Source organism: Megascapheus bottae, chromosome 25 (genome assembly GCF_031878675.1).
Source record: "Megascapheus bottae isolate mThoBot1 chromosome 25, mThoBot2.hap1, whole genome shotgun sequence".
Lineage (NCBI taxonomy): Eukaryota > Metazoa > Chordata > Mammalia > Rodentia > Geomyidae > Megascapheus > Megascapheus bottae.
The window spans coordinates 23,197,386-23,219,432 of record NC_143533.1 but is presented as its reverse complement, the minus strand read 5'-3'; the positions used below and the strand labels follow the sequence as shown (position 1 = coordinate 23,219,432).

General features: G+C 62.5%; 2 protein-coding genes across 2 annotated transcripts; both read right to left on the bottom strand.

The window, feature by feature from the left end:
* Positions 1-918: 918 nt before the first annotated feature.
* On the bottom strand, positions 919-2,220 carry Ankrd63 (ankyrin repeat domain 63). Its single transcript, XM_090357776.1, has one exon. It carries the CDS (start codon positions 2,089-2,091, stop codon positions 919-921), a length of 1,173 nt encoding a protein of 390 aa, XP_090213902.1. The 5' UTR covers positions 2,092-2,220.
* Positions 2,221-5,237: 3,017 nt separating this feature from the next.
* Positions 5,238-20,581, bottom strand: Plcb2 (phospholipase C beta 2). The gene is made up of 31 exons (XM_090357795.1): positions 20,304-20,581; positions 18,071-18,148; positions 17,434-17,502; positions 16,683-16,823; positions 16,511-16,590; positions 16,371-16,424; positions 16,217-16,292; positions 13,145-13,245; positions 12,882-13,048; positions 12,639-12,785; positions 12,363-12,520; positions 12,087-12,169; positions 11,739-11,823; positions 11,025-11,187; positions 10,821-10,939; positions 10,607-10,703; positions 9,849-9,933; positions 9,618-9,742; positions 9,206-9,360; positions 8,635-8,799; positions 8,141-8,240; positions 7,714-7,818; positions 7,478-7,572; positions 7,168-7,240; positions 6,708-6,918; positions 6,457-6,622; positions 6,294-6,370; positions 6,083-6,178; positions 5,901-5,958; positions 5,664-5,750; positions 5,238-5,444 (listed from the first exon to the last, which is right to left on the bottom strand). Exons 1-31 carry the CDS (start codon positions 20,385-20,387, stop codon positions 5,238-5,240), a joined length of 3,507 nt encoding a protein of 1,168 aa, XP_090213921.1. The 5' UTR covers positions 20,388-20,581.
* Between the last annotated feature and the right edge of the window lie 1,466 nt (positions 20,582-22,047).

Genomic DNA, 22,047 nt, shown 5'->3' with positions numbered 1-22,047 from the left:
CGGGGCCAGGGCCGGGGTCCGGCCCGGGCCTCCAGCGCGCGGACACCGGCCGGACCCCTCCTGCCCTCCCCCCCGGGGCGTCCTCCATCTCCGGCCTCCGCCTCCCTCTCCACGGATGCCTCGACAACTGGCCCAGGAATAAAAGCTGGAAGCGGCGCCGGCCCCGCGTCCCACGGGCGGAGAGGCCGCCGCGGGGGTCCTGGCCTCCGCCCCCCGCCCGCTGTCTCCGGCGCGGGCTGTGATTCCCCCCGCGGTTCGCGTGGGCCCCGCTCAGTCAATTATCCCCCTCGCGAGCTGCTCTCCCCGGAGGCGCTGCCAGGCGCCCCGCCCCGCCGCAGCCCCGCCGCCCCCCGCCGCCCCGAGGCCCCCCAGCACCTCCCGGGTCCCGGCGCGCCGTCCGCCCCCGGGCGGAGCCGTGGCTCCCCGACCCCGCCACGGAGCCGAAGCCCGGTTTCGTCTGGGCAGAGGCAACAGGCCCACCCGCTCCCCAGAAGCTGGACTTAGGAACAACCGGTGACCCCCCAAAACAAACACGTCCATGCCCGCAAGTTCCCACCCGAGAGAGCCGGGGCCCCGCCTCCGAGCCCCCGCTCCTCCCCTCGGCGGGAAGACGGGGCCGGGCAGGCCAGGGTGAGAGGTCATTTCAAAAGGGGGGGGCTGGGTCGGGATCCTGGGCCCGCCGAGCCCCGGGGCTGGAAGTGGGGTCCCAGGCCGGGCTCCTCCATGGCCGGTCAAAGCGGGAGCTGCGGGGCGCGCGGGGATCTGGATGTGGACGCGGGGAGCGCGGCTCTCCGGCTCCCGCCCCGCCTCGCCCCGCGGGCGCCCGCGGGTGGAGGTCCAGCGCTGGGCGAGGACGGAGGAGGGGCGGGCGCGCAGGCCCGGGCCGCCCGCCCGAGCGCCCCCGCCGCCCGGGGCCGTTTACCGCGGCGCCCGCAGCGCCACCGCCTCGGCGCCCGCCGGCCAGGGCTGCGGCGCGGGCGCGGACCGGGGCGCCGCGTCGGGCTCCGGGTCAGCCTCGGGCCCCGGCGCGTCCCCCACCAGGCTGGGGATGTCGGGGGCCGTGGACCGTCGGCGCAGCCCCAGGCGGCCGGAGCCCGGGGCGCCCTCGGGGTGGGGGCTGAGGCCGACGGGCGCCGGCGCCAGGGCGAGGGGCGCCCCCTCCAGCACCTCCTGCGAGCGCCACCGCCCCGTCCCCGAGGACGGCGGGGACCGGGGCCCGGCCCGCAGAGCCCCGGCCCGGAGGCGCGCCGTCTCCTCCTCCGTCATGGCGCCGAGCGCCAGGCTCATGCTCCGGCCCAGCTCGGGCCGTTCGCCGCCCGCGGCCCGCGGCCGGCCCGAGCCCTTGGCGGCCGCGCCCGCCTCGCCGCCGTGGCCGTGGCCGTGGCCGTGGCCGTGGCCGTGGCCGCCCGCCGCCCGCGCAAAGCGCGCCAGCAGCGGCCGCGGCAGGCGGCGGGGGCTGGGCCGTCGGCGCTCCGGGCTGGGCGCGGGCGCCGCGGCCGGGCGCTCGGGGGGGCTGTCGGAGTTGGAGCCCCGGGCCGCGGCCGCCGCCGCCGCCCGGCCCCACGGCCCGGTGAGCGCCTGCACGCAGGTCCCGTGGCCGCGGGAGGCGGCCAGCTGCAGCGCCGTGAGGCCGGCGCGGTTGGTGCGGTCCAGGCGCAGGCCGAGGCGGCGGAAGGAGCGCACGAGGAACTCGAGCACCGCGCCGTGGCCGCAGGCGGCCGCCCACATCACGGGGCTGTTGCCCGCCGCGTCGGCGGCCTCGGGGTCGCCGCTGAACTGCACGAGCAGCTGCACGGCGTCCAGGTGGCCGCGCTCGCACGCCAGGCTGAGCGCCGTGCGGCCGCGCTCGTCGCGCAGGTTCACGGCCGCGCCCTGCTCCAGCAGCAGCCGCACGAAGCGCGCGCGCAGCGCGGGGTCCGGCAGCCCCACGGCCACCATGAGCGGCGTGCGGCCCTGCTCCGCGCGGCAGTCGATGATGCTGCGGTCCAGCGCGTCCAGCACGAAGCGGGCCAGGTGCACCTTGCCGGCCTGCATGGCGTCCAGGAAGGTGCGCGTGCCCGCGCGGGGACACAGGTCCTTGGGCTTGAGCATGTCGCGGCCTCCGGGCGCGCCCGCGGGGCTCCGGCCGCCGCCCCGCCGCCGCTCCGGCTCCCGCGCCGCTCCGGCTCCCGCGCCCGGCGTCTCGCGTCCTCCCCGGGCCGCTCCGGCTGCCGCTCCCGGCCCGCCTCCTCCGGACGACGGGCGCCCCGGCTCGGGCCCCTCGGCTCTGCGCGCCCCGCTCCCCGCTGAGACGGCGGCGCCCGCCGCGCGCGCCCGCCCGCAGCCCTGGCGGGGCGCCGCTCCGCGGCTGCCGGCGCCGCGAGTCCGCCCCCTCGCGGGGGCCGGGCCGCGCCGGGGCGCCCGCCGCTTCCTCGGGGGGCTCGGCGGCGCGGGAGCTGCGCCCGGCCGGCGGGACGCCCGGCTTTACAGCCCCCCGGGGGCGTCTCCGGGGCGGGCAGCCGCCCCGACGCCTCCCCCGCCCGCCCTCGCGGGCCACGCGGCCGGGAGCGGCTCCTCCTCCGCGCTCCGCGGGGCTGGGGGCGCGGCGCCCGCCGGACCCGCCGACCCCACGCCGCGCGCCCGCCCCCTCCACCCGCGCCCGCGCCCTCCGCGGCGAGGAACGGCCGCGGGGCCGCCCGGGAGCCGCCCGCGGAGCAGGCGGGGCCGTGTGCGCGCAGCCCAGCCACCCCGACGGCCCCGGCCAGGCCAGGCGCTGTGTCTGAGCAGCTCAGCGGAGGAGGAGGAGGAGGGGAGAGGGGAGGAAAAGGAGGAGGGGGGGAGGGGGAGGAGGAGGTGGTGGTGGTGGTTCTGGGGTCTTCTGAAAACAGGAAGCTGAGTCTGTGCTTCCAGGAGGAAGGAGAGCTGACTGCTAGGAGACGGGGTTCTGGGGGCTCTGGGGGTGGCAGGGGAGGGAAATCGAGGCAGGAGTGCCGGCGGGCGGGGCAGCTCACCGCAGGCGCTGAGAAGCCCCCCTCTGCCTTTTCACATTTTTTTTTTTAAAGCTTTTGACCAGGGCTCGGCCCATTTCCTTTGGCAGTGTCACCCAAAGAGCCTGCCAGCTGACCTCAGTTAATGACCTGGCAGGGCGCACGTTCTCATCTCCAGGAGGAGGAGAGAAGCAGCAGGAACCCAGGCCGGAGACTCTGCCACGTCCCCCTTTCCTGAGGCTCCAGCCCAGCTCCAGCAGACCCTGCTCCCCAGGGGACCTGGAGGAAGCACTGGGGAAGCAGAGCCCCCCACCCCCTTCTTGGTCTGGGTTGGGATCCTTTGGAAGCTTTCATGTGCAGCAGCGAGGCTGGCCTACCCCAGGGAGACCCACAGGTGGCTGAGTGACAGGGCCAGGTCCCAGGCCCCACAGTCTCTGCTCTGATGCCTTCCCTGGGCTCACTGTGTTCTGAACAGAAAAGAAACAGCAAAGCTGGGGGGGGGGGGGAAGAAAAGAAAAGAAAGAAAGAAAGAAAGAAAGAAAGCTGAGGCTGCTGCGGAGCACAGAGGCACGACAGCCGGAATTAGAAGCTGTCGCTTAGGGAGCTGAAGGCTGACAAGAGAAGGAAGGAGGCAGGCAGGGCGCAGGCAGTCTCCCCACACTCCTCGCCCCCACCTGCCCAGTCTCTCCCCCTGTAGGCCCCTGGCTGGCAAAAGGGCTTCCTCTCAGACGCCCGTGCCTCTGAGTCTGACACTCTGTCTGCATGCCCCCCCAAGCCCCCTTCTTTCCTCTCCAAGTGTCACCAGCCCCCTCACCCTGTCACGTTGCAGCAGCTCTACAGGGCTAGGCCTGATGATGGCACGTGTCTGGGAGATCCAGAGCTGCCTGGGGTGCAGGGCCGGGTGGGGTGAGTCAGCAAGGGGCCTGGGAAAGGAGCAGAGACCCTTTTCTGGTAGGCATGACAAAGTAGGCATGGCGCATAGAAAGAGAAGCCAGCCAGAGCCCCACAGGTGTGGAGCAGAGCCAGCGCCCAGGGGCCCCTCACCTGTCCCTGTCCCACAGGAGGACATCAACCCTTCCTCTGCATGTCCCCTGTGGCCCGGAGCTCAGAGATGGCATTTGCCCAGGGGGCAGTGTGCCGGGACACAGGTATCTAGGTGTGCGCCCCGTGGGAAGTGGCGTCAAGGCCCGAGGAGCTGCAGCATGTCCCCTGACCTGTTCCCGGCCTCCCAGCACCAGCCTCAGGCCCAGACTCTGCCCAGTCTGGCAGGAAGCAGGCCGAAGGCACTTTCTCTGTGCTCTGAGTGTTTGCCCACAACAGCTGGGCTGCCCTGGCCCCAGCTCTGGCTCCCCCACCCCCTCTCCTTGGCCGGGATCCTCCTTGTGCTTGGGAGAGGAGACTGGGGGGCTGCAGACTGAGCAGCTGGAGAGTTGAAGTCAGGGTGCTGGGATGGGGCTGGAGGTGGGAGCCAGGCTGGAGTCCTGAGAATGAGCAGCCCGGCTCAGGCCTGGGGGAGGGCGTCCCTGTTGGTTTTCCAAAGGCCCAGGTGTTCTAAGGGAAAGGCATCTGCTGTGTCTAAGAAAACAAAAACAACCTCTTCCCAGCACGCACACACCCCTCTCCGTCAGTGCCAGCCTCACTGGGACTTGGGGTGGCACTGCAGAAGCAGTGAATTGCTAGCTGCTTATAGGCCTCCCGTTTAGCACATTTGGGGTGAACCACAACTTCTCAGGGGCCTTTGTGTCCGGCTCCTTTGGGGTCTCTCTTTGTTGGCCCAGGTAACTTGAAGGTTTGGGGCCTCCCAAGGGGGTGGGGGCCCCTTTGCGGTGGGGGGAGGAGTGACGTCACTTTCCAGCAGCTCTTGCTCAAGGTCTGAGCCTGGCCATTTCGGGATCCGGGAAGAGACATTACTCTGGGTTCAGATCCCAAGTGATTTTTTTTCTACTGTCCCCAGACCCCATTTCCTAACCCTAGAATAGACGGTAGCTTCCAGCAGGAATCACAGGATCAAGATTCTTTAGTAGAAATAGGGAGGAGAAAAAATAAATAAGCCTCATACATGCAGAACAAAAGGTGTTGGCACCCCAGGCCTGGAGACAGGGCTGAGTCAGGTGGATGAGTACCCCAGAGGCCACTGGGTCCCCTTCACCAACAAATCACGGCATCCAGAGGCCCAGGGGTTCATGAGCGAGCTGAGATGCTCCCGTCTCCCACAGGCAGGAGCGCAGGGCAGGGAGCCCAGCCCAGATCCTGGGAGCTGATCCTCGAGGATCAGAGCCGGCTCTCCTGTGTGTCTGCCTTGTCTGTAGGTGTGTCCTGCAGGCCCCGCTCCATGGAGGCCTCAGGCTTGTCGGTGGCGGCGGCAGCGGCGGCGGCCCAGGGGAAGCTAACTTTGAGGCAGGCCCTCACTGACTCCTTCGCTTCCACCTCCAGGCCCTTCATTCTGGCTTCGTACTGTGCCAGAGCTTCCAGCTGGAACTGTAGGACCACCTGGTTGAGGAAGGCCCGGGGACGCCCCCTCCCAAGGGACAGTGGGAGGTAAGCGTCACTGGCCCCAGGGGGGAGTCTCTCAAAAGAGAGACCAAGCACAGAGGGGCATGGCTCCTTTCCCTGACCCCTGACAGGCCCTGGAGCCAGGTCTGCTCCCCCCCCCCCAGCGTAGCCACCTCCTCTGGGGCCAGGACAGTGTCCTGTCACCTGCTTTTCCATCTCCCGGATTTGGTCCAGGCAAGCTGCCTGCTTCTCCTCCAGCTTCTCCTGGTTCTGCTCCAGGGTCTCTGTCATCTGGATGGAAGTGAGAGGCAGGGAAGCCGGCTGCACAGGCGGGTGAGCTGCCTTGGAATCCAGCTCTCATCTCAACTAACTCACTCTCCAACTAGAGCCACCTCTTCCCATCTACAGAGGGAGGGAGGGACACCGGCCACCCTTGTGTACCTGCCTGACAGCCTGCACCACCTCCTGGATGTGGGAGTTGTTGATCTCTCTCTTCAGCCTGTTGGTGAGATGGTTTTAGGAAGGGCCTTGGGGCAGGGGTACTCTCCTCACCCACGTGGGAAGGAGCAGAGCGACCAACATGGCGCCTGAGCCCCTCCTGACCTCGGTGGGCCCTGGCTCACCTCTCCTGGGCCGTCTTATCGGTGGTGATTTTCATCATAGCTTGGATCCGTTCCAGCCTCTTGGCTTCCAGCTTTTTCTTCATCTCTTTGGTGTCACTGCAGGGAGACACAGGCATGGAGGGCTGTGCCTGGCCGGGGCGGGGGGGGGGGGGGGGGATTTGCCAGCTGATGGGGAGGGGAGGGGTGTAGCCAGCCAGGCAGCTTGCCGTACTTCTCTGAGGTCTCCTTGAAGGCCTTCAGCTCAGCAGCCTGCCTCTCTTTGGCCAGCTCTATCATCTTGGTGATTCGCTGTGGGAAAGGACAGGATTGGGCTCGGTGAAAGCCCGGGGTGCCCAGGGCTTGGGGCGGGGGTGTCCTGTCCCCCAGTCGGGCACCTCCACTGCATGCTGTTCCTTGCGCTTCAGGATGCCTTGATGCTGCTCCCGGCCCTGCAGCTGCAGCTCCTGCTCCAGCCTGGCCTGCAGCTCCTGCACTTGGGGGTCCACACCCTCCAGGCCCTCCGCTGGGGCCACCCTTGCAGCCTCCTCACTGGGCAGGATCCTGCTGGGGACACACGGGGACAGGCCCAGAGCTTGTGGCTACCATGGGGAGGGGGTTGTGGGGGCCGGAGCGCCGCCACCCTTACCTCTTCTTGCGGGAGCCCTTGCCAGGCCTCAGCCGGCAGCTGGCGCCCCGAAGCCCCAGCTCTGCCAGCTGGGCCGCCCCGCGCTGGAGCAGCTCCTCCCGCCGGCGCGCTCCCCGCCGCTCCAGCTCCTGCAGCTCCTTCTCCTGCCTGCGCTGCAGCTTCACCATGCTCTTCAGCTCGCACAGCTCCTCCAGGCTGGCCGTCTGCGGCTCTGGAGAGACCCCACGTGACCCAGCCTCCCCCCAGATCAGGAGGCCCAACAGGCTGCACCTGCAACTCACGGCCTCCTCCCTGGACCCTGACGCTCCAAGAGCCCAGGATGGGCTGAGGCCCTAGGGGCCCCTGGGCACTGCTTAGCTCTTGAGGGGAGTTCTGTGGGCGCCCGGGCAGGGTCTTAGCCCAGGAGCATGGGAGGAGAGGTGGAGGCCCCTCTGCCAGCTGGGAGACACAAAGTACTCACCTGCTGACCCATTGCTCGCGAGGCCTGACCCATTGACCTGGCGGGCGCCTGGACTTCTGGATGGGAAGGGCGTCTGTAGAGGCAAACACTGGCTGGTGACAGAGCTCTGGCAGCCCGGCCTTCCTGTAGTTTATTCACAGATAGGCCTGGAAGGCTCCTCTCCCACCCCAGACATTAATGCCGGAGGGGAGGGGGAGTCTAAAGTCAGAATGCTAGGGAAGTCTGGGAGTTGTCAAGTCCGGGTCTTGCATGCTTGGAAAAGGCCTCTCTGGATTGGCAAGCCCTGCTCCGCCCACCCGGCCACGCGGACCTCAGACAGACTTCCCGGGACCTCCTTGAGCTTCGCCACCTTCTTGTCGTGGGCACTGAAGTACTTGATGGGGTTGGCGAGGGCCACCGTGAGATCTGCGGGCACAGCGTGTTACCAGCCCGCTGGAGGGTGCGGGGGGGGAGCCACATACAGAGGGTCCCCAGAATCCTGTCCACACCGGAATCCAGCTCAGTGCCGGGAAAGGGGGTTCTACTACACCTGGCCCTCCTTCTTACCCGCCCAGGTGTCGGGGACGTAATCCTTCATCTCCAGGAAGATGAAGAGCGCGGGCATGGTGAGGGGCATGTTGCTCTCGCTGTGCAGGCACAGGTGGTGATAGCCTGCAGGTGGTGATGGGGGTTGAGCCGGGCCAGCCTCGCCTGGCACTCAAGACTCCCGGCTCTGCTCTGAGGCCAGGGTCTGCGGCTGGCGCTGCATCGAACTGGCAATGTTACTTTAACTCAGAGACTTTGCCTCCAAAATGGGGGTTCTGGTGTCTGCCTCATGGGGTTAGGACACCAACATAGTAGAACCCTTAGCGTATGCCCGCAGAAGCCAGCTGCTCGGGAAAGTAGACCAGGGATGCCATAAAATCGTGGACGCCCCGTGAGGTGGGCATCCTCTGAAGTCACCCCACTTTATAATCAGGCGCCCCAGGCATACCAGAGTTCAGGGCATTGATGGGGATGATGCGGTGACCGAGAAATCTGTTGCTTTCGTCCATCACAGCTACCCTGAGGGAGGCCAGCTCGGGCATCAGGATCTGGGGAGGAGTTGGAAACGGGACGGGCTGGAGGGACCCCGCCCAGCTCTGGCTCCAGAAGTCTGAGCCATCAGGGCGAGACTGCAGCAGGTGGTACCCGATTTGGTATGGAGAGGCAGGGCACACCCCAGGACTCAGGACCCCCCACCCAGCTTATGCGAGGGCATGCCTCACTACGGAATCCCTGCCCGGACCATCCAGCCATCAATGGGGACAAACAACCATGGCCCCCGGGGTTCCTGTGTGACACTGAGTCCTGGGGTGGGACCCCCATTTCCACCTCTAATCCTGACACACACACACACCCCTCCCTTTATTTCTTCCCTCCTGCCTGTAAGCAGAGGTCAGGACCAGGGAGAGGCCCCAGCCCCTCCTTGCTTTGCCCCGCCCCCACCTTCTCAAAGATGAAGGGCTCTTCCTTCCAGACGGGATTGATGGAATTGGCACTCGGGGACAGCTTGGTGCGGTAGCGCCTCTTGGGGTCTCCTGGGAGGCCAAACAGCTCCACTTCCACATAGGTACGCACGCTGCGCTCTGACAAGAACTGCCCAGAGATCACCTGGGGTGGGGACCCAGACGGGACCCACGTCAGACCCCTGCCCCGCGACCGGGGCCCCTGGCTCTGTGGAGCTGAGGAACCCACCGTTGGGAGTTGAGAAGACCCCCCCCACACACATTGGACCACAGCTGAGCTCTGAGGATCGGGTAGGGGTCGGCTACCCTACCTCCCTCTCTGGCTGGCCGGGGGTGGGGGGGTTAGGGGGAGAGAATGGGGGGTGGGGGGAAGGCTGGGCTCCTGTACCCCTCCCCCACCCCGCCTCAGCTCTTCCCCTCGGTTTCCATGGGGACCAAGAAGCAGCCTGAGTGCTGAGGGGGAGGCAGTTTCCTAGGCAACTCGCCACTTCTGGAGCTGGCTGGGGCTGGAGTCTGGGATAAGGGGTGGAGGGGAGGGGGCTGGGCCTTGCCGTAATGGACAGGGTAGTAGCCACGACCACGTCGATGCGGTCCACGGAGAAGGGATTGAACTGCTTGTCGGGCCGGCGCATAAACTCGTGCTTGAGGAGGTAGCCGCTCTGCCCGTTGAACTCAAACAGCGCCATGTTCTGCTGCATGGGCAGATCTGGGGTGCAGGGGGGGCAAGGGGAAGAGGGGGTCCCATGTCACCCCTCCGTGACCTGGGGCCCAGCAGGAAGCAAGGCCGCAGCCAGGCCAGAGCTCAGCAGCCGCCCCCGGCCGGAGCCCCAGGGACCCAGGGTGGCCCGGGGCCTCTCACGTCCACGTGCTCACGCCCGGCACGGGCATTCACACTCGCAGTGCCCACACGTCCTGACCCCATCTGAGCTGGTGAGGAGCGGGATGGCAGGGCGGGGGCCTCACCCATGGTCTGGAAGTTGAGAGCCGCCATCTGGCACCCCGCGTTCCAGAACATCTGGGGCAAGTAGTTGGACGAGTCCATGCGGGTGCCCTTGGGGTAGATGCGGCTCAGCTGCCGCTTGTTGTAGCTGACGAGCGTATAGGAGACCCCGGAGCACTGTCCTGAGAGCACTGCCCCCCCCCCCCCCCCGGCGCTCCCAGCCCAGGCCCTGGCTCGTGAAGCATCAAGGATACTCTACAAACTGCATGGAGGCCTTGGACAGCAGCTCATACGCCTTGAGCTCCGTGAAGGAGGAGATGATGAAGCTTCGGTTCTTCTCTGTGCAGGGGGGAAAGGGTCGGGGTGTGGGCATCGCTGTCCCCTCCCTTGGGGCAGCTCTGTGTTCCCACGGAAGCTTGAGGATTTCGGGGCCCGCCCCTGGAGGCCATGGGGTAACAGGGAGTGCCAGGAACCGTGCCAAGCGTGGTGAGCGTGTGCGCCCCTACTGTGATGTGAGTGAGGCGGGATGAGAGGATGAGAGGTGGCCGAGCGCTCAGAGGCAGAGGTGCAAGCTAGGGTGGGGTCAGAGGTCGGGGCAGGGGGCACCGGTGGCTTTCCCTGCTTTCTACCCCCTGGGGAAGCCTCTTCCTCTGGGCCTTTGGACCTGGGCCAGCCTTAAGCAAACACTTCAGCCCCAGGAGCCACGGAACCTGGAAGAGACAGCGGGAGCCGCAGGCAGGGCTGGCTGTGGTGGCTTGTCACGCCGCCAGCCTGTCGCCGACACACTGCAGAGCTCTGTGTCTGTGGCCAAGTGCCTCAGAGCAGTGCCAGGCCACTTGAGCGGGGCCCTTGCCTGACTGCTGGGCAGGGTATTTATAGACAGAGCCCGAGTCCAGGGCGGGGTAAGGCTCTCCGCCGCTCGGCTGGCCGTCGAGGGACCAAGGGTAATGGCGTGAGGACAATCTTCCCTGCCTCGTCCTGGCCTGCCCTCCCGCCATCCCCGCTCACGCACGGGCAGACAGCTCGAAGGACTGGAACTTCGTGGGCTGGATGTAGTTGACGAGGCTCGACAGCTCCTCGTAGGCCGTTTCCTCCAGGCCTGCTGTGCCCTGGGGAGCAGAGGAAGCCGTGAGAAGGAAGACAGGGCGGAGCCCACGCTGTGTCCCCTGCCCATGGGGACAGTTCCTCGAGGAAGGCTGGCTGGGGGCCCGGCCCAGCCCTCACACCTCATCCGACTGCATCTTCTTCATCTCTTCTTCATCCAGGCTTCCTTCCTCCTCTTCCTCCTCCTCCTCCTGCTCCTGCTCCTCCTCCTCCTCCTCCTCCTCCTCCTCAGTAGCCCACACTGCCACACACAGCTCTTGTCAGCGTGGGTTCCACTCCCGGGCCAGCCAGCCCCCACTGGCAGTCCACACCTCCCGCCATCTTGCCTGTGTCCTCCCCAGAGGGAGCACTGAGTGGAGAGCCTCCCTCTGCCTCCCCGCTGGGCTCCCGGCCCGGGGCTGTGGGACCAGAAAACTGGTTCTTCTTATTCTTGATGAGGATCTTGCCCTTGAGGTCCTCGGGACTGGGCAGAGGAACTCCCGGCTTCAGCTGTGGAGAGGGAGCGAGGGGGGCCCTGACCTGCCTGCCCGGCAGCCCTGTGCACCTCGACCCTCGACGCCCTCCCCTTCTCTCACCTGACACCACCTGGCCATCGTCCCAGAATGCCCATTCCCATACTCTCTGAAAGGAGGCCATTATAGCCTTCAGGTTTCCATTTTGCCCTTGCTTCCTCCAGGAAGCCCTCCCGGGTCCTCCGGCCCCAGAGCAGGGACTGCGTGTTATAAGAACTCAATTATTTGTCCATCTCCTCAGCGGAGGGGTAAGAGCCCTGAGGACCAGCGCTGTGAGGGAGGCGGGTCGGGGGTTGCTTGCTGTGTTTTGTGTTGGAGACAAGGTAGCTGAGGCTGGCCTTGAACTTTCAAGTACAGGAATGGGCCCCTACCTTGGGGTCAGCCATGTCTGTCACTAAAGTCCAGCATGATGGAGGTTGGTAACAATATTTTAGCCCACAATCCAGCCACGTAAACCCCAGTGTGTCTGCCCACCTCCCACCCCCACTCCACGCCCAGGTCTAGAGGTCCCCAGCAAAGTCCACTCACTGGGAACTTTTCTAGGGGTTCTGTGAGCAGAGTATCCCCAAACAGGGTCCGGCAGTACTCAGCCATCTTAGCCTGTTGGCGGGGTCTGCGGAGAACCAGAGGGGGGGGTGCTGACCTTGGCGGCACAGTCCCAATTCTCCTGTCCATCCTCTTGCATCTGGGATGACCCTGATGGGGGCAGGGGGTGGGGTGGGAGGTGGGGGCACAGACAGTTGAACCCCAGGCCCAAGACGGCTGTGCTGAGACTTGGCAGAGAAGTGGGTGGATGGAGACGGGGGACGGCCGGGGGGAGGAGGCAGCTACAAACTGGAAGTCAGGTGGAGGTGAGGCAGAGGCCTGAATACGCACGAGTCCACGTGGTTCTCAAAGGACAGGATGACGGGGTAGGGGGAGGTCTTAAAGGCGCTTTCCGCAATGGCTTCTATTGCTTCCTGGGGGAGAAGGGGACTGAGTGCACGGGGAGTGTGGGCCGTCGTCCTCTTCTCCCCACGCCCTGGCACCCCAGATTCAGTACAGTGGCCACTGTGGTACCCCCCGTCTCTTCTGTCCCCTCTAGTGCTCACCCTAGCCTGAGACCCTCTGGCTCCTCCTCCCCTTCCTCGACACGGCCCAGGCCTGGCCCACCTTGAACAGGATATCCGTGGTCATGGTGAAGCCGTGGGTGATGATGGGCTCTTCGTCGGGCGGCTTCCCCTTCCAGCAGTCCAGCTCCACGCAGCGGCAGCCACACAGCAGGACCTGGCGGTACATCTCGGCCGAGGAAAGGCCTGAGAACTGGCCGGCTGCGGGCAAGGGCAGTGGGGGGACCGCACTGGAGGGCAGATCGGCTGTCCCTCCCCTCATGCTGTGTCTCGTGGCCAGTGCCCCCAGAGGACCCAGCGGTGGCCGGGAGGCGCTCACCTGTGAGGTAGGTGTTGTGGGAGGAGTTGATGAGGTAATGACTGAGAGGCTGTGACATGTCCTGGTGGAGCAGGAGCTTGTCCTGGGCCAGCACGCTGTTCTCCGGCCCGCAAAGGAACCACACCATGCCTTCGGGGGACAGCTGGCCTGCGCAAGGGGCAGCGGGAGGGGGCATCAGAACCACGCCCGGTGCCAGGGCAGGGCTGGCCCGGGGCGGGGGGGGCGGGGCGCCCACGGCCTCACCCCTCTGCACGTTGATGCCACTGGGCTCGTACTTGTCGATCAGACTCTGTGCCTGCTCGGGCCGCACCGGCGGAAAGAGCAGGGAGTTGAGCCGGGAGTCCCGCTGCTTCTGGTTGATGAATTTGGTCAGGTGCTCCTTGTTCATGTAGGGCTTGGCCTTGGCGTGGCTGTGGGCCACACAGAGGAGACCGGCCTCGTGGGGCAGGGCCTGGGGCTGAGGCGGCCCCTTCTCCCACGCGTCCAGCCCAGCCCCCCAGGCTCACTGAGAGGTGAAGATCTCGTCGATCTCTGGCCGTGGACACAGGCTCATGAGGAAGCTCTTGTACACGGATTCCGGGAAGTCCTCGGGGTTGATGGCATCGTTCTGGGGGACAGCCACCTCGTTATCCCAACCTCGCCTGCGCATGGCTGAGACCACAACCGGGGCTCAGCTCTGGGACTGCACGGAAGCCCAGGACCCCAGCTGCCATGCACTCTCCCACCCCCTTGCTCTGAGGGCTGGCCGGAGAGCCTGCCCAGGCAGCTAGTTCGAATCCTGGTTTGGGACAGTGCAGGACAAAGTTGTAATATAATATAATACAAGCAAACATGCACTTAGTAGCAGAGCTTTAATACGCAGGAAACAAACACAGAATAGGAGGGAGAAATAGAAATCTCAGCAACAGTATTTAGGGTCTGGGGAGAATGTTTGCTGAGTGTGCAAGGCTTGGGTTCAATGCGCATCACTACCACACAACACACACACACACACACACACACCATTAGAAACACCAGAAATATACAAGATTCCTCCAAAAGAAAAAGACAAATTGGACTTCAACAGAATTGATAATTTTGGGGTTTTGGGGGTTTTTTTGCCAGCCCTTGGGCTTGAACTCAGGGCCTGGGCACTGTCCTTGGACTTTTTTGCTCAAGACTAGTGCTCTGCCACCTGAGCCACAGCGCCACTTCTGGCTCTTTCTGTGTATGTGGTACCGAGGAATGGAACCCAGGGCTTCCTGCACTCCAGGCGAGCACTCTACCACTATGCCACGTTCTCAGCCCCTCAGAATTGATAACTGGTGCTCCTAAAGACACCATCAAGCTGGTGCCAGTGGCTCACCCTTAGCCCAGGCCCGACAGACCATGAGATACTTATTTCCAATTCACCACCACTGTGGTTGATCTGTCGCTCACGGTAGTAGAGTGCTAGCCTGGAGCAGAAAACTCAGGGGCAGCTCCAGGCCCTGAGTTCAAGTGGTAGAACCAGCACAGAAAGAAAATACGAAGGAAAGAAAGAAAGGAAGGAAGGAAGGGGGGAAGAAATGGAGGGAGGGAGGAGGGAAGGAAGACAACACAGAGTAGAATGAAATAGTCACAAATGAGGATCTGTTAAGGGATACCTCCACCACACAATGGCAACCTACCTTATTCATAAATTGCTTTGTGCAATGAAGAATCATTTAAACAAAATTTTAAAGACAACCCAGTTAGAAGAAGGACGGTGGGTGACCAATAAACACATGGGAGATACTCAGCCCAGTTAGTCACCCGGGAAATGCAAATGAGAGCCACAATGAGAAGCCACTTCACTCCCACTGAATGGAGTGACCTCAGTCAGAGCGACAGTGTCGGTGGGATGTGGGATCCCAGTGGAGCAGTGCAGCTGGGATTGTTCCACGTGGCGGCCACTCTAGACGATGTGGCAGTCCCTTAGATGATTCAATACGGAGGCGCCCTAGAACCCCACGATTTCAGCTCTGGGAGTCTGTAGCCAAGAGCACTGAAAACACAAACTCGGGTGCTCCTGTATTCAACAGAAACATTGTTCTTGGTAGGTTAAAAGAAAATGGATGGGGGCCGGGGGTTTGGCCTAATGGTAGAGTGCTTGCCTAGCATGCACAAAGACCCAGGTTCAATTCAATACCATATACATAGGAAAAAGCCAGAAGTGGTGTTTGTGGCTCAAGTGGTAGAGCTCTAGCCTTGAGAAAGTCCAAGGACAGTGCTCAGGCCCTGAGTTCAAACCCAGGACTGGCAAAAAAGAAAATGGACGGAACCCAGCGTCCGCCAACTGGTAGATGGAGAGACCCAGTGTGGTGTGTGTGAACGAATCCCCACAGCAGACACACACGTCATCTCCATTCCGTTCACACCAGCCAGGTCTAGAGTAGGAAAAAAAAATCTACAGAAATAGACGCAGGAAGTAGATGACTGGTGTCCAGGGTGTCTGAGCCTCCTCCCAAACCACGAAAGAAATGCCTCTCTCGATCTGGTGAATACCATGGAACCCTCCTATTAATTACAACTAAAAAAATACATGAAAAAAAGAAATGTCTCTGTGGATGGCAGAGTGAGGGGGGCATCTGCCCCCCTACCCCCAGCCCACCTCAGCCCCTACAGCTGTGGCTTGCAGCAAATAAAAAGGGGGGCCTCTAGTGAGACGCAAGGAGAGCAGGGGAACTGGGAGGTCGACGCTAGGTGGGAGCGCAAGAAGCAAGAGAGAAGAGAAGGGTGTAATGCAGCATGTGGGGGCAAGGAAAGCCGCCCTCCCCACCCCATGCCATCCTGGGGGTTGGGGTGGGGGCACAGACCATCTGTCAGGCGAGGGTTGGGGGAGGAAGTGCCCGCTGGAATGTATAAGGACAGGTAAGCAGCGGGGACGCGTGCTGCTGTTATTTATAGTGTGCTTAGTTCTTCCAGAAGAGACTACTTAGTGGGGTGCAGCTTGGACCCACACCTAGGTGGACGGGAGGGGGTCCCGAGATCGGCTCCCCTGAGCCAGGTTTGGCTTCAAGCCCTATCTACCCAGAGGCATTCTTCTTTTTCTTCTTTTTTTGGGGAATTCACATAAGGCACCTCATAAAGTGATCCAGCTCACAACTTGTAATTAAAAATGAATGCTCAATTAAGAAGGAAGTTGGAAAGGTGTTTCTGCATTGGCTGAAGTCTGTGTCCTGGCAGCTTCCACCCCTCGCGTCTCTCTGCCTGTCCCCGACACCCCGCGGGAACTGTCCCTGTCAAATCTCGGCAGGACACCTCCAGTCCCCTGCCTGTCCCTGCTGACCTTCTCTTGCTCTTCCAGGCTGAACAATTCACTCCCAAGGCTGCAATGGGAGCACGTGCCAAGTCGGCTGTGGCCCTGAGCACTGTCCACCAACCAGGCCAGCCCACCGGGGGACAGGCTCGGAATGCAGTCCCGCCCCTGCCCCAGAGTCAGCATCTGGGTTCCAGGGTTGATTGGCTTTCCAAGCTACCCATGGGATGATGATATCCGGTATTTTTGCCCTCCCCGTGCACCAAGCCCACCAAGTCCCTGTCCCAGGGGTGGGAAGAGCCGGGCAGGGGACCCTCACCTTGCCCTTTGCCAGGTGGCAGGCACTGAGGGCAGCTTCTACTCGCTTGCGGTCGGCGGGAAACATCTGGAAGAAACTGAAGGAGCAGAGAAGGGCAGCAGGCAGAGGAGAGGCACGCCTGGTGGAAGCAGGGGAGGGAGGTGGAGAGACTCACTTCTTCACAGGAATCTTCCCCTCCGGGTTCACCTGCATCTTCAGCTTCACCAGGCTGGGGTGGGGTGGGGAGTCAGAAAGTAGACGGCCAGGTCACGGGGCGGGGGGGGCATGCCCAGCTCTGGGGGGGGCGGCACTCACATCTTATCCAGGAAGGTGCTGCGGGGTGCGTTGGAGGTCAGCGGGTGCTTAGCCAGGGCCAGCAGATTTTCAGCCCAGTCCTGCAGGAGCCCAGAGCCCAGGGGTCAGTCAGGGCACGGGCAGCCCGAGCCTGTGTCTCTCAGGCCGCTGCCCGAGTCCAGGCTCCACTCACCTTGCCCACGTTCTCCTTGTAAGACACGAAATTGTGGAAGGTGAGGTCCACCATGTCGGGCCCCGAAACCACGGTGAGCGCTTTCAGCAGGAAGTGGTTGTCGGGAAAGTCCATGTTGAACACGTCCCGGAGCTTCTGGCTCTGCAGACAGTGGGGAGGGGAGGGGGGTGCAGGGCTCTCAGGGAGGCCAGGTTCACCTGTCACCCCCCCAGCCACTTCAGCTGCAGGTCACGGTGGGGGGGGACAATCCTGTCCCCCGTGCCACAAACCACAGGCCACGCTCATCTCCTCATCCCTGGCTCCGGCCATGGAGTAGGAAAGAGAGGAGCTAAGGTGCTGGGGCCCAGTGGGAGGCTGGGGGGCGCTCTTTCTTTGCTTCCACAGTCCAGAAATCCTGCTTCCCCGCCAATCCCTTCCTCCAATTCTCTTACCAACATTAGGCAAATAGAGGCAAATCAATCAGACAGGAGGGAGAGATGGATGCAAAAACATCCTCAACAGCCAGTCTGGGAGTCTGGGGTGATCTGAGGACAGGAACTGCCCTCCACCCCCACCCCCCATCTCCTCCCTATCTCAGCTGGCCCTGTGCCTGCCCAAACCAGAGCCCGGGCAGGTCTAGAAGCAGACATGCACTGTCTTTGGTTCAGGCTGCGGTCTGGGCTGCCAGCCCAGGCACCAGGCTTCTCCCCCCCCCATAAACTTCTTCCCTCACCCCATGGGCCTGGCAGCAGCTTGGCCTAGGCCTGCTCACCTTGGGCATCTTGGCAAACTTTCCAAAGCGGGTGTCTCGAATGCTACTGATATCTAGAAACTCCATCTCCTGGGAAAAGGCAGGAGCCCAGTGGATTGAACAGGCCAAGCGGGACCAAAGCGGGGTCGGGAGAATCAAGGCAATAATGCAGAACAGGGAGTAGGGAGCTTGTACCCCCTCCAAATCTCAGCCCACAGCCCATCCAAGAGGACGAAGGCTTACTGGGGCCCTCGGGGCCCAAACTTCCCATGTGGCAGCTCCTCCTCTCCATGGGGAAGCTGCCCTGCCTGCCCTGTCCCTTCCCTGGTACAGGCGCTGTGGACTTATCACCACCGAGTCTCCCAGCCTCTCTGGCTCCCTATTGTCTCGCTGCCAAGCCCTTCCTCTGGTCTCGGAGCCTTCAAGTGACCCAGAGCACTGGCAGAGCACCATTCTCCAACACTGAGTTCTTTGTCCTTCCCTTCCCTCTCCAGAGAACTCTAGGGTTGGAGCATCTGGGCCCTTCATGTGTCTTCAAAAGCCCGGGAGCCACCCTTCCCTTCTTTCTCTATTCCTGGGGGTCTGGGCCTCGCCCCACACATGTCGGAAGCCAGGTGGGGCTCGTCGGGCAGGACCACAGCCATAGCGGCCACCTTACCTTGCTCTGATGCGTCCAATACAAGTAATAGCCCTTGGGGTCCACACGAAGGATAACTGGAGATGCCAGCGCAGTGTCCTGCAGAGAGAAGGGGTCAGCTCCCTGCTGTTGGCCTTTGAGACAAGCTTCCCTGGGCCGCGGCAGGGTGTTTCGGAGGTCCATTTTCCTAGGGACCTGAAAGCATTTCCTTTTGTTCTAATAGTGGGGAGGGACTGAATTTCACCTGAAGCCCCAAGGTAGCCCCCCAAAAAAGGTCTTGAACTCTTGCTACCACCCAGGAGCGTGAAACAGTTGACAGCTCAGAGTCCAGACTGTGGTACCCATAGCCAAGGCCCTGCACAACCCACCTGCAAGGTGACTGACATGTGCCCTGTCCTCCCCCGTGAATGACCTTTCATCCCACGGTTCCTCGCAGACACCAAGCCCCTGCTCACCCCTTGGCCCCAAATACCTTCAAGGACCCTCCTTGCCTCACCCCTGCAAAAGCATTCCCGTCACCACGTCACATGCTGTGACATTTGGGGTGCGTGGTGAGGAGCTGGTTGAGCACTTCAGAAAAATCTCTGGGAGTTCGTGGACTCCAGGACTAAAACCTGAGCTTAAACTAGACCATAAACAGTGCTTGATCTTGGCACTTGCCGAATAAGTGGCTGATGGAATGAATGAGGACACTCCTTCTTTCTAAATGCCTGTTTCGCGCACAAGACATGTAGCCTATTGTTTTAATAATCTTTGCATGGGTATATACACATATGTAAAACAAGGCATTACAGTTGGACTTTCCAGCCAGGCAGGATAGTTGCCGCAGGCCAAACCAGACCCAGCATAGAATCTAGCAAGGCAGCCATCACAGAAACATTCCCGGATCTGAGGGAGTTAGCTGAGAGATAGAAGGTTTTCACAAAGAAGTCAATTTAGAAGAACTGTGTATTTAGCTACACATCCCCAAAGGAGAGTTGGGGTGCCCAATGAGGATCCTATCTGGATAGCTCTCATGACCCCAGCAGGCCAGGCATGGAGGGTGGCTGGCCCTGTCTGGTAGCCCAACAGGGGACAGATGTTCTGATCCTGGGAGGCAGAGCTCACAGATGTTGGCGTGAGGCCGGGAAATCTATACTCCAGAGCATGGGTCAGCTACTGTCTGCGTATTCCCCGGGGTCCAGAGTGGACTCATAAGGGACCGTGTACTGTGGGTCACAGGAAGACAAAGGTGGTCCGAAATAGAAATGTCAGGTCCTTAAGCAAAAGAGCCCCAGCTCCCCAGAAAAATCTCCCAAGAACCATAAAATCCATTTAAAAACTGCCCATTAGGGACAGAACAGGGTCCCAGCACAGGGGGACAAAAGGGACCACATAGGGAACCAGGTCAGGGAGAAAGCCACCGAGCCAATGTCCACTCCATTACAGAGCCCCACAGGAGCCGAGAGGGAGCACTTCACTCTTCTCTCCGGGTCACTTCCCTCATCCCCCGGGGTTCTGGGACATGCCACCTCAGTGCCACGCCAACCATCTCACTGCTAGGGAACTAAGCATCTGGACACAGGACCTCCTCCATTCAGCCAGACCCTCAAACCCCGTCCTGCTTGTAACCGGTCAGGCCCCACCGCACCCCCCCAACTTCCCTTGCTCTTCCCGGGGTGAGCCCAGCTCCCGCTCCCTCTGGAGCAGCCCCATGGCCTCTCGTGGCAGCGTGTTCAGGATCCACGGGGACCAGCGGCTGGGAAGCAGGGCCCAGTTTACGAGGGAGAAGATGGGGGAACAGAAAAACACCTCTCTTCCCTTCCTGTGGTGGGGGAGCAGGGGGCGGGGAAGCGGAGGCCAGGAAGAGGAAGCAGAAATCAACTGGGGTTTTCACTTGGGCTGGGGGCAGGGGTGTGGGCCAGGCCCCAGGCGCCTCCTGGGGAGGGGTCGTCAGGCCAGGGGTCTGGATCCCCGCCTTCTGGGCCCTTCTCAGCTCTGGGGTGCACTCTCCTCCCAGCAGTGTGGAAGCCAGGAACAGCACTCCCTGTGTGCAGGAGTTGGGGTGGGGTGGGGGGAACAAATCCAGACCCAAGGAAATTCCGCCCCATGAACCCCTCTTCGCATAGTCGGACTCAGAGGACAGCACCCCGCCCAGCCTTGTTTATCCAAGCGATGGTGCCACACAGGCGCCTGGCTTCTGAGAGACATAAACCAGCCCTCTCCACCAGCACCCCTCACCCTCCCTGTCGTCGCCCAGGCCGGGAGGACTCACGTCGTCCCACTTGATGAAGCGCTCCCCTTGGCTCAGATAGGTCTTCACCTGCGGGGGCTGCAGGACAGAGTTGAGCAGAGACATGGTGCCAGGTGTCCCTCTGCCAGATACCAGCAGGCAGGAGGAGGGAAGAAGGAGGGCCAACAGGAGCGGGGAGCGAGGCCGGGCTTCACGTGGCACCCGCCCAGAGTGGGTCCGGAAGTCTGGGTGCTCTTATAGCTTCCAGGGTGACAGTGGCTGTGGGCAGGGGTCACAGCTCCCGCCCCCTCTGGGAAGGGGCCTGTCTATCTGCCTTGTAAATCAGCCTCTCTGATCTACCTGGAATGGGGGGGGGGGCGCTGTGGTCACTGCCCCCGCCTCAGGAGGGAGGGCTGGGCTGGTGGGAGTCCCCGCCCCCCCCCTATGCCTCTCTACTTCCTGCTGGGGCTTCCTTCCCCAGCCGCTCTGCCCCAGAGGTCTGGGGGCCTGGGAGCCGGGGCGTCCGGCTAGGGGCTCTGGCTGGCCGGACGTGGCCCAAGCTCTGGAGGCCGGCCGGGGATACCATTGGATGGACAAAGGATCCAAAGAACTCTTAGGGGAAGCACTTCCCCAGGAGTGAGGTCCGAAGCAGGGGTTCTGTTCCCCCACAAGGTGGGGCTCCCCCAGAAAGGAGTAAGGGAGTTGGGAATGAGGATTAGAGGCGGCTGGGAGAGTGCTTTGAATAAGCAAAGTGAGCTGCTCATCTTTCTCAGTGCTTCTTCCCCATGAAAATGAGGGCCAATGGGGCACTGTGGTCTTCACTCACAGCCGACAAACCTCTCCCGGGCCTGGCCTGGAACCTTTGCTGACCAGCCCTGCCCAGGCACAGGGGCCTCCAGATACCATGGCGGGGACCCTGGCTCTGGACCCGCTGTGGGTATGTGACCACCACCACACCCCGTTTCAGGAGTCCAACCCAACTTCCTCTTGCTTAACCCGCTCCTCTTATCACACTTGCCAGCCAGCCAGGGAGGCAGGGGGTTCTCCCCAGGATTTCCTTCCCCTCTCAGGTCTGGGTAGACAACCCTCGGATCCCAACAGAGGCTCTATAAGTCCATTAGCCTTCTAGAACCGCTTCACAGGCTGGCGCAGTGCAGGGGGGCAGGTACAAGGAGAATTAATTAGCAAATGGCGTGGTGGAAGCTAAGGCTGGGGTGGGGGTGGTCCTAGCATAGACACGATTCCCCCCAAAAAATGTGTGTGTGTGTGTGTGTGTGTGTGTGTGTGTGTACGCACACACACGTGCTCGAGGACAGGCCCTCCAGTACTGAGACTTGAACTCAGGGCCTCTCCTGTTTTTTCCGCACTGTAATGCATTACCACTTGAACCACCGTTCCATTCCTGCTTTTCCAGTGGTTATTTGGAGATAAGAATCTCATGGATTTTGCTGCTTAGGCTGGCTTTGAACCTTGATCTTCAGAGCTCAACTTCCTGAGTAGCTAGGATTACAGGCATGATACATCCATATTACCCCTTCCCTCCCCTCGCCCCCGGACAAGGGGGGAAAAAAAAGCAAATTCTAAAACCAGAGTGATGGAGACTGAGGCAAAGTCCAGCTGGCCTCCTAGACACAGACGCTGCTGCAGGTGACAGATCTCTAACCTGTCCTTCCAAGCTTCCTCTCTGCCTCCTCCAGCTGCAGGTGCTACTGGGGGCCCCTCTGCCAAACCCCTGCTGTTCTGGCTGTCTCCCCATGCTCAGATTCCCCTCTGTTTGAATGGATTT